The sequence below is a fragment of the Hyposmocoma kahamanoa genome, unplaced genomic scaffold (genome assembly GCF_003589595.1).
Source record: "Hyposmocoma kahamanoa isolate Upper Pololo Valley unplaced genomic scaffold, ASM358959v1 210, whole genome shotgun sequence".
NCBI classification, from domain to species: domain Eukaryota; kingdom Metazoa; phylum Arthropoda; class Insecta; order Lepidoptera; family Cosmopterigidae; genus Hyposmocoma; species Hyposmocoma kahamanoa.
In genome coordinates this window covers 11,524,001-11,538,000 of record NW_020653731.1, presented here as the reverse complement: position 1 = coordinate 11,538,000, position 14,000 = coordinate 11,524,001, and the positions used below count along the sequence as shown (strand labels likewise).

The following is a 14,000-nucleotide window of genomic DNA, read 5'->3' as shown; positions in this document are numbered from 1 at the left end:
TATTATGTCTCAGAGTGACGGGCGTAGTGGCAGTGCCCCTCAGATTAGAAAATGTTATAAAAATATTGTATATAGTTTCAGTTTTCTGAAGCAACTTTTTTTCAAAACCCTGATAAAAAGGCACCAAAGCAACATAATGTTTAAAAATTACATAATGTGAAATGCTGTCAGCAAGTCAAATTGTCGAATCGGGGCAGACAAGAGCTGTGTTGTAGAATTACCAGTAGTCATTTGTTATTTTGACTAAGCGGCGCCTGGAAATGTCAAAATAATGGAATACGTGCTATTGGGTGATGAAGCACAGCTGTTCTGCGCTCCGCATTGGTAGATAGTGGACTTTACAACGGTTATTACCACACAACATGTATGTTAAAGAGATTACTCGCCGTCGAGTATATAACCAGAAATAGACACGAAATGTCATGTAATTTGTTTGAAAACTATTCTGTCAAATCATTACGGTGGCAACTGCGCTCCGATTGACCAGCCCGAATTCGAAACAATTGACGGGTGTCGTCAATTGTTTTATTTCAAACTGACTAGTTTAACTTGAGCTTAGCCATAATGGACATTGAAAAATTACATATTTAATATTTAATTACCGACGAAATGTGATCCCGTATGCTTTGCAATTAGATGTTTTGCTGTTTTTCTCACACCACCGAATGGAACAGCTTCCCATAGTTAGAGATATTATCTTTATTACAATAAATACAGAATATTTTTGGAGTATACGGAGACGTACACGCAGGTCAGTTGTACTACTGTACTATTTCAGCTTTCTAATTTGTGATTTCAGTGCAAACGAGAGTTGATACTTAAAAGTGATATAAGGCCCATTTGCCCGATGGGTTGCCAGGGGAGGATGGCCCTTATTTCGTCTCTATTTCGGGTTATCGATGTTACTCACAGACAAACAAATATCGCATTGGTGTTAACTAAGTAGAACAAGTTACCAAAAGTGAAAAGCTATATAACACAAATTAAGAAAATGCATACATGTACTTATGACTTTAATATCTAAGCTGCGCACATTTGTAAATGTTTAGTAGCAATTAGCGATGGGCGATAGTTACTAAAAATAATTGAATTGTTCGATTATAAACATAATCGAAATAATACCATTTTTGATATTAATTAGATACTTAAAACATTCTCACAAGTATCATGGTCCAAGGTTAAAAGCTATATGACTATGGTGAGTTTGCAAACAGTGTGAAAAGGTTGTAAACCGACATTAGGGAGTATTAAAAAAAAGGTATAAAAACAGGTACAATATTAAAAAACACTCCCTACTTAAAAACGAAAAAATCGTGAGACAAACTTACCCCGAATTATACAAATATTACTAGGTTTAAGTGGTATTAAAATTGGTAAGTGATTTAGGATGGGAACTGGTAAAAGGATCAAAATTTGACGAGCAGGAGTACTCGCTTCAGCACTTAAGCAGAGAGTGACGACGGGATGAAACAAAGTGAGAATGACGAGGCAACGGAATTAGGCCAGGAACCAGAAAAAAGGTGATAAAAAGGTAGGACGACGATCGAGGAGGTCGCATAGTTACAAGTTTGGACTCAATAAATTGATCTCCACGAGATGTTAGCTTACAAATAGTGACTTTATTAACTTTTTGGAGTGATCGGTCTTTTAAATTTTAATTTAACTTTTTACTTGTACTTTAGGACACATTAAAGATACGGTAGGTCGACCTGTCCTCTCGTTTCCGTCTACATTAGCTCTAATAAAATAATGATTTTCTTACTACATCCTTACCATGACTAAATCACTAAAAACAGATAATTTATTGTTATAATTATTAATACTGCAAATACCAAGAATATTGACTAAGAGATATCTACTTCAAAAAACATACTGACTGACATGATTCGTTTTACAAAGAAACAAACGTGAAGTGCAAACAATGACGAAATCGAGGTTTCACTTAATATTTTAAAATTCTTAACCAACACTTTGACAACTGTACAAATAACACAACTAATATTTATCTGATCTAATTTTCAACAAACTTAAATTTGTACATCGAAACACTTTTTAATAAAGACAAATGGAATTCATTTTTGAAATTCAACTGCAAATGTACAACTGCTAAAATTGGGGACAAAAATACATGAATCTTGCATAGATCTTCAAAGGCTTTTGTTTTTAAATAGAACGTATAATTATTACGGGTTACATTAATGGGTGTTTATCTAAGAAAGGTACACACTTTCTCTTTTTTATTTTGAAACCTAAAGGACAACTTTCGATATCAATTATCACCTATCAATCTCAATTGTTTAACGTCATTGTGAGTCCCTTGTGAAAGAGTTCGTCCAGTGACGTACTGACACCTTTACCTATTTCTGCCGCCAAGGCGTCCTCCGGCACCCTTGCCTTTCAAAACCGGAACGCAGTAATGTTAATGTAATGTTCAAGTTAGCTGTCTTGAACTCAGTGGAGCGAAAAGTAGAAAAAATGAAATAAATGGCAAAAACTGCCTCGTGGAAGCTTTTAGGACACCGCAGAAAAGTTTAAATCACTTACTAGTGATTTGAAACATCTATTGAACACAATTCATCATAGACATGACTTTAAGATTAGCATTATCAATAGCACAATTAAATTTCGGGGATAAATATTGAATTTGCGTTAACTATAAAACATTCTGAGATGAGAACCCCAAAAATCATTTTTGACGACCAGCTGTGACGCAGCCCCCTTTGTGATAATAGTTTATTTTTACATTTCTTTTATTAAACGTTGTCTTACTTTTCGCCAGTGCTTTGTTTCAAAAATTTTGACAGTTGCTTCTTCTGAACTGTCTGGTTCGGCTCAACGCTATTGTTTTTACCGACTACAAATTAAACGCGTTTAATTTGCCAACGTATTTCCATTATAGTGCACATCTTAACATACAGTCCACTCGCCAATAATTATAATTTGTTTTGTTTGTTGACATTTCTACTTTGTGTTTGTCTAAATCGGATTCAACCATAGATATAGGATTTAACTAGAGTTAAATATGTGGATTCCAAAGCGTCAGAAATAAAAAGCTTATTATCTGATAACTAGTCTTTATAACGTTACGTGTCAAAAATATAATCAAATCTCTGTAAAAATATAGTTATTTCCCCAAAACCGCAGTTTTCTGTGTCCATGCACTAAACTCCACTTATTTATTAAAACAAAAATCTACAAAAAATGGAGTGTATAATATAGGTATACGAAAACTAACTGGAGAGCACAAAATCTTCCGGACTTAATGGGAAAAAAATCCAAAATGCCTAAAACCTGACAACAGTGGAGTGTCCCGAATGCAAAATCCAACACAAAGTGTAATTTTTCTCAAAATTGAATCCTTATATCAATATTAGACTTTAGTTCACGTATAATAAATTAGATGATAGTACTTATAATCTGCATTTCACAATAAACTAGACAGTAGTTTTATCACAATACCAATATTGCTGCGTGTCACAGGTTTATGCGGGAATTCGGTAGTGGCTCGTTACTAATCACGCCACACATCACAAGTGAAGCATTTTAGAAGCTTCGCAATTCGTTGTTATTCCCCTGCGGCTGAAGAGAAGAGGTGGATGACTTGTTGCTGATTTTATGACTTTTTGCGTGTAAATATTTAATTCGGTGGATTTAGTCCAGGTAGATTTTAGAATTCGCAGTATACAATATTTCAAAAACTAAATTTTAATGGTTGCATATAATATTTTTCATAATACGCGTACAACTAGAATATAATAACAATTTATTGGTTTTACAAGTATTGTCGTTTACGAGTAACACCTAAAAAATATATATTTTCTGAATCCCGTGGCCTTGGTTTCGGTGGATTTTATGCCACCAAATTCAGAAAAGGAAGCTTATTTTCTTTGAAAAGCAAGAATTTTATGGTTTTTTTTTATATATTTATATAGTTTAGTTAATATTATTTATTTTTACAATTTTATATTACTACTTGCTTCTCGGTGAAAATGAATAAGGAAAATCAAAATAGAAAAATTGGAAATCAAGAAGATGAAGGAAAGTGCTAGAAAAGGAAACAAAACCGGAAAAATTCCCGAAAAATTTGAAAAATTATAAAAATATAACTTCGAAAGCTTATTGTAAGTTCTATGTTTAGAAATTTCTTTTGAAAAAGACTGGTATAGCAAAAAGTCGCATAAAGAAAAACGAGATTTAAAATAATTCATAACAGCGATTAATAAACCTCTTTAATGGCTCCAGCGCTTTCGTTCAGTAACTTCAACTTTTGACAGTTGTCAACGTCAAACATGGAAAATGAAAGGAAAAACGTTGGAAAATTTTACGGAAAAATATTTATTTTATTTTTCTGAAAAATATGATTTTTTCAAAATGGCAATTTTTCCATAACCCAACACTATGTCCCGTAGAATACCGATAAGCAGGCAACTTTATAGCGGTGTTCAACGCTCTACAGCTTCACCTCTACTAATCTAAAGTAACCACTTAATAGAACAAACACTGACCTGTAGATAAGTTTTCTTCTAACAGACCGCTTGAAGAACCCGCTGCAACCGTTGCAGGCGAGAATGCCGTAATGTTTCCCAGAGCTGGTGTCCCCACACACCACGCAGATGAGGCCTGTGTTAAAAATATTGTACAATAATAATGTGCACAAAAGGTATATTATTGTATTCCTTACAATAGACAACATTGCAACACTACGCCCACTTAATTTTTGGTAATTTTTTGTTTTTAATGTAAACAGACTTATTTATTTGCTAATATTAAGCTTCCCGAATTTTGTGAAAAAAATAAACAAAGAAGCAAAATAAAAATAGAAAATAACCACATATTAAATTGGCGTAGTGTTCATTGGAGGTATCGAATAACGGTTATTGTTTATTTGCCACATTTGCAATTATAGAGTTGTCCCAGTGTTGCAGCCAGTGTGCGATTTATTCTAGGCAAAATGACACGTGTTAAACTTATTATACGTGTGGAGCACTATAAGTTTCCGGAATTAATAAGAAAAAATACTATAAATGGTGAGAAATTAATTTATTGTTTCTCAAAATTTTCTCCGTTAGCGTTAATGCACTTTTACATACGAATTAACCAATTTTGAAAACATTTATGCCACTCCTCCGTGACAATCTCTGAAACATCTTTTTCATACTCTTCTACAGCCTCTTCAGGTGATGAAAATCGTTGGCCGCGTAACTGGTTCTTAATTTTCGGAAATAAATAAAAGTCACAAGGTGGCAGGTCGGGACGTTACGCGGGATAGCTCATAAGGTCAACGTTGTTCGCCTTCAAAAATTCATTTGTCTGTCTGGCCGTGTGAGAACTGGCATTATAGTGGTGCAAGATGATACGGCGTTTACGGTTATTTTTACGGAGTTTGTCAATAACTTCCGGCAAAGAAATGGTCGTGTACTAACAACGATTCTCCATAGCCACGTGTCCAGTTTTATTAAAAAAAGAAGCAATCATCCGCTTAGAGTCACTTTGCACGCACGCCACTTTGGTTGGTTTCGGCTCATCTCAAAAGACCCCTACGCTCGATTGCTGCTTTGTTTTGGGATCGTAACTATAAAACCATGTTTCGTCACCTGTTACTAAGTCCCATACCAAATTTGACGCCCCTTCGTTGAATCTGGTAAGCATGGCATTGCACCAAGTGACGCTATCCGTGTTTTGAGCCTTAGTCAAATTGTGTGGGATTCACCGAGAGCATAGCTTTTTCACACCCAAAATATTTGTATAGTATTGATTGTATTTAACTCATGCCTATGCCTAAAGGTGCCCGAATCTCATGGTCTGACATGTGCCTGTCTGTTTTGATCGTACGGCGCACAGCACCGATGCTTTTGTTGTTCACAGCAGTGGACGGGCGACCATGACGAAATTCGTCACTGAGATTCACACGACCGCGTTTGAATTCTGCAAACCAGCTGTAAATAGTCGTCTTGCATGGTGCTTCATCGTCAAAAGCAGTTTGAAGCCGAGCAAAGCTCCGCTGAGCTGTTAAATTACACTTAAAGTCGTAGAAAATCATACTACGAAAATGTTCACGAGTTAAATCGATGGTGATGTAGACAATCAATTTCTAAAATGACGCCACAGTGTAAAAACAAGTGACAGTCAGATGAAACAAACTGTATTCTACAGTCAAAGAGTTCCATTTTCAAATGGCCAGTTCCTGAAACTTACAGTGCGCCCTATGTAAGTACCAACGCTCTCAGAGCTTTATTAAGTACAATTGGGATGATGACAAAGAATATTAACAAAGACAGACGAGCAAGTATAAAAACATATATTATGTAAACGTGGACTGTATTCAAATGCGACAGAAAATTGAAATTCAATTAGAATTTCAAACAGACCAAGAGCAACACTTTAATAAATGAAAATTTTGAATACCTTTGAAACCGATCAATTGTAAGATTATACGAAATTCAAATTCAATAAAATTTCGAACTGCTCCACTACATTACTTTAGAAAAATTTATATCGACCGAACACATGACTATAGTTTACTGCAGTGTTCTTGAAGCACCGTCCATCGGACTAGGAAAGAGTTCGTTCAGGGTAGTACTGCCACCTTACCTATTTCTGCCGCCAAGCACTAGTGTCAGCATTACTGTTTTCCGGTTTTGAAGGGTAATGGTGAAATTACAGGCACATAGGACATGTCAAATTATGTCTCAGTAGTAGTAAAGGACGCGGTAGTAGTGCCTCTCAAATATTTGCAATTTAAAGCTCTGAGTGGCATTGCAACTGGTATAGCTTAGCACCAGGCGCATGACTTGTCCGTACCGTCACTTGATGTTATAAAAACATCTCTCTCTTTTACAGTGCAGTCGAAAACCAGAATTTGTTAAGGGGTCATGGTTTTAAAAACGCTTGGTCGGTTTGGATAACGAACCACTATTTCTATACGTAAGAGAGTATTTAGAGACGTAAAATAATTTGCAACGAAAATATGTACACCTGGATAGGTTCAATACTGTACAGTTGATAATTATATAAGATCTTGTTAAATGTATAAACTTAAAATTATAACGCATAGAAACCTAGTCCGCACACGCTGAGGCAAATTGAAGCGCGCCAAAAAGGCCTATACGACCGGGCGGGCCTTCAGTGCTCAAGGTCAACTTGCACCGCGAACAGATCAACAATTTTAGCTAAAAATGACGAAATGTGCGGCAAATGAGTGTAAAAATACGTCAGACAAACATAAAATAGATACTAATATCACATTCCACAAGGAAGTAACGCGTTTCAACTTGTATTTTTATATAAATATCCACTAAAACCGAAAATTAACCTACTACTAAAACTAGCCTACATGAATTTGATTTTTGCCTTACTTATGACAGTTCGTTTGATATGAAACTATCATTCTATGCGTTATTATTCTAAGTGTATAAATAAATGATTTTGACTTTGAATTTGAGTTTGACCATGGGTAATGATCAAAGTCGCCTAAAACACGTTTTGAGTTAGTACCGCCATCTAGTTTGTTAAGAAGTGCATGAACGAACGTTTCGTAGATACGTCTGCTGCATCCTGGGCAACAACCGGCGAGTACCTTACACCTATTGGCAAATCTTTTCATCGCAATGGCAGGCATTATGGCCTATGCTATCGATACTATAACAAGTTCGTTCAACGATGAGCATATTTAGCCTAAATCAGAAAAAGGCTAATATAACATAAAAAACACTTGTGACTAAATGGTAGTAAAGTTAGAGGTTTAAAAATGGGTCTAATGGATTTAACTAAGTGCTTAAAAATATACACGTTAACGTGTGCACGGTCTCAGCATTGACTTTATTTCATTTCTTTTTCAACAATGTTTAAAAGTTTTCCTTTAATTTTCACATGTTCTCAGAAACACATTTGCACTTACAAATACTTGCCTATTTCTGAGATTATTAACTAGAAAAAAAAATATTTTACTAAGTAATATGTACATTGGAAAATAATTTTTAAAGTTAATTACTTAATTTTTGATTTTTGTGTTTAGTTGTTTTTAATTTTAACATTTCCGCCTTACATGATTTCATTCTCTATAAATTTGATTGCCTGATGCCTGCTTGATCGGCCATGCCTAGTGTAGGGATCAAAAGTAACTCCATACACGAATTGTCTTGATCCATCTCGCAAGTACCATTATCGATTAAACTGTATTTTTTATGCTAGTGTGTTTGTTTTACATTATTATTTTGCTACAATACTCTCGTCAAGTGACTTTGATCATTGATTCCCTGGACTCAGTCATTTTGTCTGTTGCATCTTTCCACCGAACGAAAGACATAATCTACATTCAAACGTTAATATGAAATTTCGTATGACTACATCTTTATAAACATTAATCCACGTTGACGTCGTCCTCCCGCTGCTAAGATAATTTTACTTTGAAAGCAAGTTATTTCTATTGAAAAACTAATAAATTTCTTTTCCCTCCTTAACAGCCGAAAGATTCTTGTTGATCCTTGCAGTGTTTTGGCTTGCCACGATAGAATGTTTTTATTGTTAAAATTTGTGTCACGACTTTATTAAATTTTAAAACTTATTCTCTATACATATTATTTATATATTCATATTCTTTATTATATATATTATCTCGTTCAAAAATACTAATACCTCCAAAGTTGAAATGTCAGGGTTATAGATTAGGCATAGAGAAATAATATGAGCGCTGTTAAATCAAAACACTGTAAGTGGCTTTACAGTGTATTGGTTTGAGACGGCAGTATACGTAACTTGGAAATTTTAGTCATAGGTGCATGCTGCCACAGGATACCAACAATAGACCTTTCAATTGAGAACCAATCGTTATCCCACTAGACTACCTACCACCGTTCTATTAGACATTGACACTTGATTTAAAACATTCAGTTTTGATTATGTTTTAGTTGAATATTCAAAGAAAATGTAAAGAAAATAAAGGTCGGATGCCAACCTGTCTTACCAAGATGGTTGGGCTTCTTACTTGGCGGGTCTGGCAGCCATGGTCGGAGCGTTGGAGGAGCGAGCGCTGCAGCTACCAGGGCAGCGGATGTCGGTGGGGACCAGCGTAGCGGTGACGTGTTGCCATCACCTGAGGTAAAAGTATTTTTAAGGTGGATCTTTTTCAACCAAAAAAGAAATGTTCAAATGACATGTTTTCACCTCTTAAGGTCGTCACTCTCAACGTCATTCTCAACCTACGAACAACTGAACCTACCAATTCACAAAAATACTCAAATATTCCAAAAGCAATCGAATCATCACTAACCGGTATCAAATCAGTAATCGAGCCCTTTAAGAAATTAATCCGATAAACATTTAATCTCAATAGGGCTAATAAAATAACCAGTACGAATCACACCCTTTAACTAATAGCATCCATGTTATAAAGTGAGGGACGCAAAATGCACCCTTGCGGCACTCCATTCATTTTTTTATTTTCCAACGTAACTTGAGCTCGTGGTTTGCATAAGTTAGTTGATGTAAGAGATCAAAATTTATTGGTATGAATGTGGCAAATCAATTAAGTAATTGCTACGGAGTATGTTGGGGTTAGTTATGGGAATTGGATACAGATTTATACGTTCAAATAAATATTATCAAAATGTAGGGTTTGGATAACAGCAGATATCTCAATCATTACAAGATATCTTAGTGATTGTCACTCGTTGGCTTTTGTATTGGTTTTTCTCCGATGTAAGTCCTTTTTCCGAATAACAAACGACATGTAGATTATCGAAATAATACATTTCATGTACAAAAAATAGTACATTTACGACCTTTAAAAAGTAAATATCTTCTATTTTTATTTGTATTCAAATAGGAAACTATTTGGCAACAATCTACTCAGATTGAATGAGAATGGAACGTGCTTATCTAGAAAGTTTGTAAATTCAAAAGTTTGTGGGTGAGACTAACACAAGACCTAGGCATCGAGTTAAATCGGGCTGTTGATAATGATCATCAGTTTACAGAGAGTATATTGAAGATGGCCATTTTATCCTGTCTAAATATTTCCAACTCTACATGGCTACGTGCGTCGATTCTGCGAGCTGTTCGTCGGTAATGTAATAATCCGTGATTGCGATTCGCAATTACCGCTAACTGGCTCGCCACTAACGAAATTATGGGGTTGTGACATTTTGACGATTTTATTGTACATGTCGTTTTCGACTTTTTACTATAACGTCCTCAATTTTCAGTATTTCTACGGACTTTCGTGCTCTTCAAATCATCAGACAGACAGTCCACCTAATATAAAATTATAACCACTGCCTATAGTCATAGAATAAAGCAAAATGTAGTGACACATCAAACCTGCTTTTATTTCACGAAAGTCATAAATATAATACTATAGTCAATACGGATGAGTTCTCTGACACTTCTAATTTTTACGTTGCACGCATACAATTTATAACTAATCTGTCAACCAGGTTGCAAAAATAAATAGTAAATTTGTTATAATGTACCAAAATCAAACAATATTTTAAGTAAAAATTTTGGTATATTATGTAGCTTGAAAATGAAATAATAAATATAAAAATAAATTGCCCCGAGTGCTTGATGCGTAAAATGGATTATTCATCCATAGAGATTTACATCATAGAATCGATAAATCGAATCGGCTTTTGTATAACTCGCGTCAATACGAGGCATTTACATACCTTGTTAGCGGGTTTTATTTTGTTTTTACCTTTACGTGATCTTTTTGGAGTAATTGTTCAAATCCGTTTCGTTGCTGTTGATTTTATGCTTTATTGTTGATTTTTTGTTTGGTTGTGTAGTTTTTAGGGATAGGACACAACATAAATTACCCTAATTACTTAACGTGTAAAACGAATTTCGTCTAAACTGCGTGAATGTCGAAATCCATGTCCCAATGAAATGCAGCAAGGACTTAGAGATCTATCATTGTCATACTAGCTAAAAAGTACCTAATCAGAAACAATCATGTATTTTGAGTAGTATATTTTCGAAAAAGTAAAAGTAGAGTATCTCATAGGACATTAACAAAAGTTACTCCCATCGTGTCACATCTGAAACGTTCTTAGCTCTATATGGAATGAGATAATTCGATGAGGGCAGTGTGTCAGAAACAGAGCAGTGTGGTGCATTGTATTGTATTGTCAGCCGGTAATTACATTGAACGGGATTGCACGCGAAATGCGAACAAACAGAAATGAAATAAAATGGCAACATAGTGTTGTAGAAGGAGCTCTATTCGAGGAGGTAGGCCGATTGCTACTAAACATTTACAAATGTACCTACAAGTAACTTACAAAATAAAAATACAAATAGCATCAGTAGAGGTCCTTGTGAAAATGTTCGTCCTTGGAAATACTGCCACCTTATCTATTTCTGCCGCCAAGCGTAATATAGGCATTACTGTGTTTTGATTTAAAGGTGGTTCAATTCAAAAGTTAAGGGTGCTGGTGAAATTACAGGCACATGGGACTTGTCAACTTATGTCTCAGGATGACAGGCGCAGTGGCAGTGCCCCTCAGATCTTTGTGATTTAAAACACTGAGAGGCACTGCAACTGTTATGGACCGGCGTGTCGCTTGTCACCAGGCGCACGACTTGTTCATCCTGTCACTTGGTATCATAAAAAAGAACTTGTACTATTTGACAACTTTTTTATTAACTTAAAAAACTTAACTTAAACTTAAAAATTTTCGATAACTATTTCAGTAATCGAAAATTTGATGCAAATTTCAATTGGTTATTTCGGTTCGTTTTAATAAAACCATTTCAAATGCAGGATCATCATTAAAAGCTTTATTAAATCAACAGTTTTTTTTAAATAAACGTGTTTCAAGTGTTCATCAACGATTACTCATTGATTACGCATCATCTGTGAATTATCAAAATTTCCGCTTCCTATAAACGTTGCTCGGCACTTAAGTGGGGGCGCGTTCCGATTATGTCGTGACGACAGATAGTTCACGATTTTTTTGACATTACGACGATAGATTGTCTGGTGTTAGCTGGAACGACAGTCGTAAATAAAGAAATAGTCACGATAAAAATGTGACGACAGCAGCAGTTTCAAATGATCCTGTCGTACAAACGACAAGGCTGCTGCCGTGAATCGATAAATTGTTGTCAAGACCTAGCGGGAACAGCTAGACACGACGTCGTTCAACGATAAAATAAACGTTCACGACGCAGTCACGATAGATAGTCGTGATACGGGAACAGGCTAGACGCAACAGCCGTCTAAGGGCGCGTTCCCACTATGTCGTCACGATTTATTATCGTTGGACGACTGTCGTGTCTTGCCTGTTCCCATATCACGACTATCTGTCGTGGACGATTTTTTATCGTTGAACGACTGTCGTGACTAGCTGTTCCCAGTAGTAGATCGTGACGACAATATGAGCTGCGACAATCTATCGTGACGTTTTTTTATCGTCTGACGACTGTCGTTCTAGCTGTTCCCACTGTGACGACAGTTTGTCGTTGTAACGATAAAAAATCGTGAACGACAGTTAATCGTGTCGTGCTATATGTGAACAACTACATTTAAATATACAAGCCACGACACTGTAAACAGCGCGACAATCTGTCGTCACGACATAGTGGGAACGCGCCCTTACCATAAGTAAAACGTTACGACATAATTTGGAAGGCGCCCTTACGGTGCAAGATTCTTAATAAGTCTTATACAGTGATGAATCTAAGTCGCTTGAAATAGTATCATTGAAGATGGCGATGATTACAGTCTATTAAAAGCGCTTCTTATTTCAGTCAATAGCACTTAATACTAACAATTTTAGTTGCAGAAGAGCTAATTGTGCAAGAGTTCGTCTAAGAAAATAACTACTATCTTATCTATTTCTGCCACCAAGCAGTAATGTGAGCATTACTGCGTTCCGGTTTTGAAGGATAAAGGTGCTGGTGAAATTACAGACATGAGACTTGGTTTTTTGTTACAATATCCAGTGACGGGAAGAACAAGTCATGGGCCTGATGATAAGCTACGCGCCTGTCCATAACAGTCACAGTGCCACTCAGAGGTTTAAATTGCAAAGATCTGAGGGGCCATGCCATTGCGCCCGTCACCATGCGACATAAGTTGACAAGTAAAACATTTCACATTATTATTAATTGTAGGTATCTCAAAATAATGCTGCAACTTACACACGTATCAGTGTGTGAATATCACCTTTAAGCCCATCTTTGGATGGGCGATCGAGTTTCACTGTGAGTAAACCGGCGCAAGCCAAGTAAGCTTTTCAAGGTAACATTTCTTGTTACATAACACACACACAATCGCGTACTTAACTTGTGCAAGTTTACTCGCGGTGAAGCTCGTGTGGCCGGTCCTCTAGGAACTAGGAATAATAACCTTCACAAAATGTTTTTGGTCCAAAATCATAACATCAATCAATGCGTTTAATCCGGCGTCAGAAGCGAGCACATGTGCGCTTCTCCCAAGGGCCCAATTCACCATCATATTGATTTTAATATTGCACACTATATTGTATAGTGAATGAATAGCAAGTCTATGTTTTATGATATCAAGTGACGGGACGAACAAGTCGTGCTGCTGGTGGTAAGCGACACTCCTGTTCATAGCAGATGCAGTGCCAGTCAGAGTTTTAAATCGCAAAGATCTGAGAGGCACTGAAAGGCATACTTCTGGTGGCAATTCTTCTAAGTACCAATAGAGCTCCTTGTGCAAGAGTTCATCTAGGGAAGTACTGCCACCTTACTTATTTCTGCCGCCAAGCAGTATTGTGAGCGTTACTGCGTTCCGGTTTTAAAGGGTAAGGGCGCTAGCGAAATTACATGCACATAGGACTTTTCAATTTATGTATCAGAGTGATGGGCGCAGAGGCAGTGCCCCTCAGATCTTTGCGATTTAAAGCTCTGAGAGACACTGCAACTGTTATGGACAGGCGTGTCGTTTACCATCAGGCGCATTTATTCGTCCCATCACTTAGCATCATATGAAAATCTTCCCTGGACGAACTCTTTCACAAGGAGCTTTATTG

General features: G+C 36.2%; 1 protein-coding gene across 1 annotated transcript in view; it reads right to left on the bottom strand.

The window, feature by feature from the left end:
* LOC113227372 (photoreceptor-specific nuclear receptor-like) overlaps positions 1 to 10,141 on the bottom strand; it is a 57,282-nt gene extending 47,141 nt beyond the window's left edge. Inside the window, exons 1-3 of the mRNA XM_026460267.1 lie at positions 10,099 to 10,141; positions 8,963 to 9,091; positions 4,506 to 4,620 (exon numbers count right to left, since the gene is read on the bottom strand). Of these exons, the coding sequence (XP_026316052.1) occupies positions 4,506 to 4,620; positions 8,963 to 9,091; positions 10,099 to 10,141 (287 nt within the window). The remainder of the gene's footprint in view (positions 1 to 4,505; positions 4,621 to 8,962; positions 9,092 to 10,098) is intronic.
* Positions 10,142 to 14,000: the final 3,859 nt, after the last annotated feature.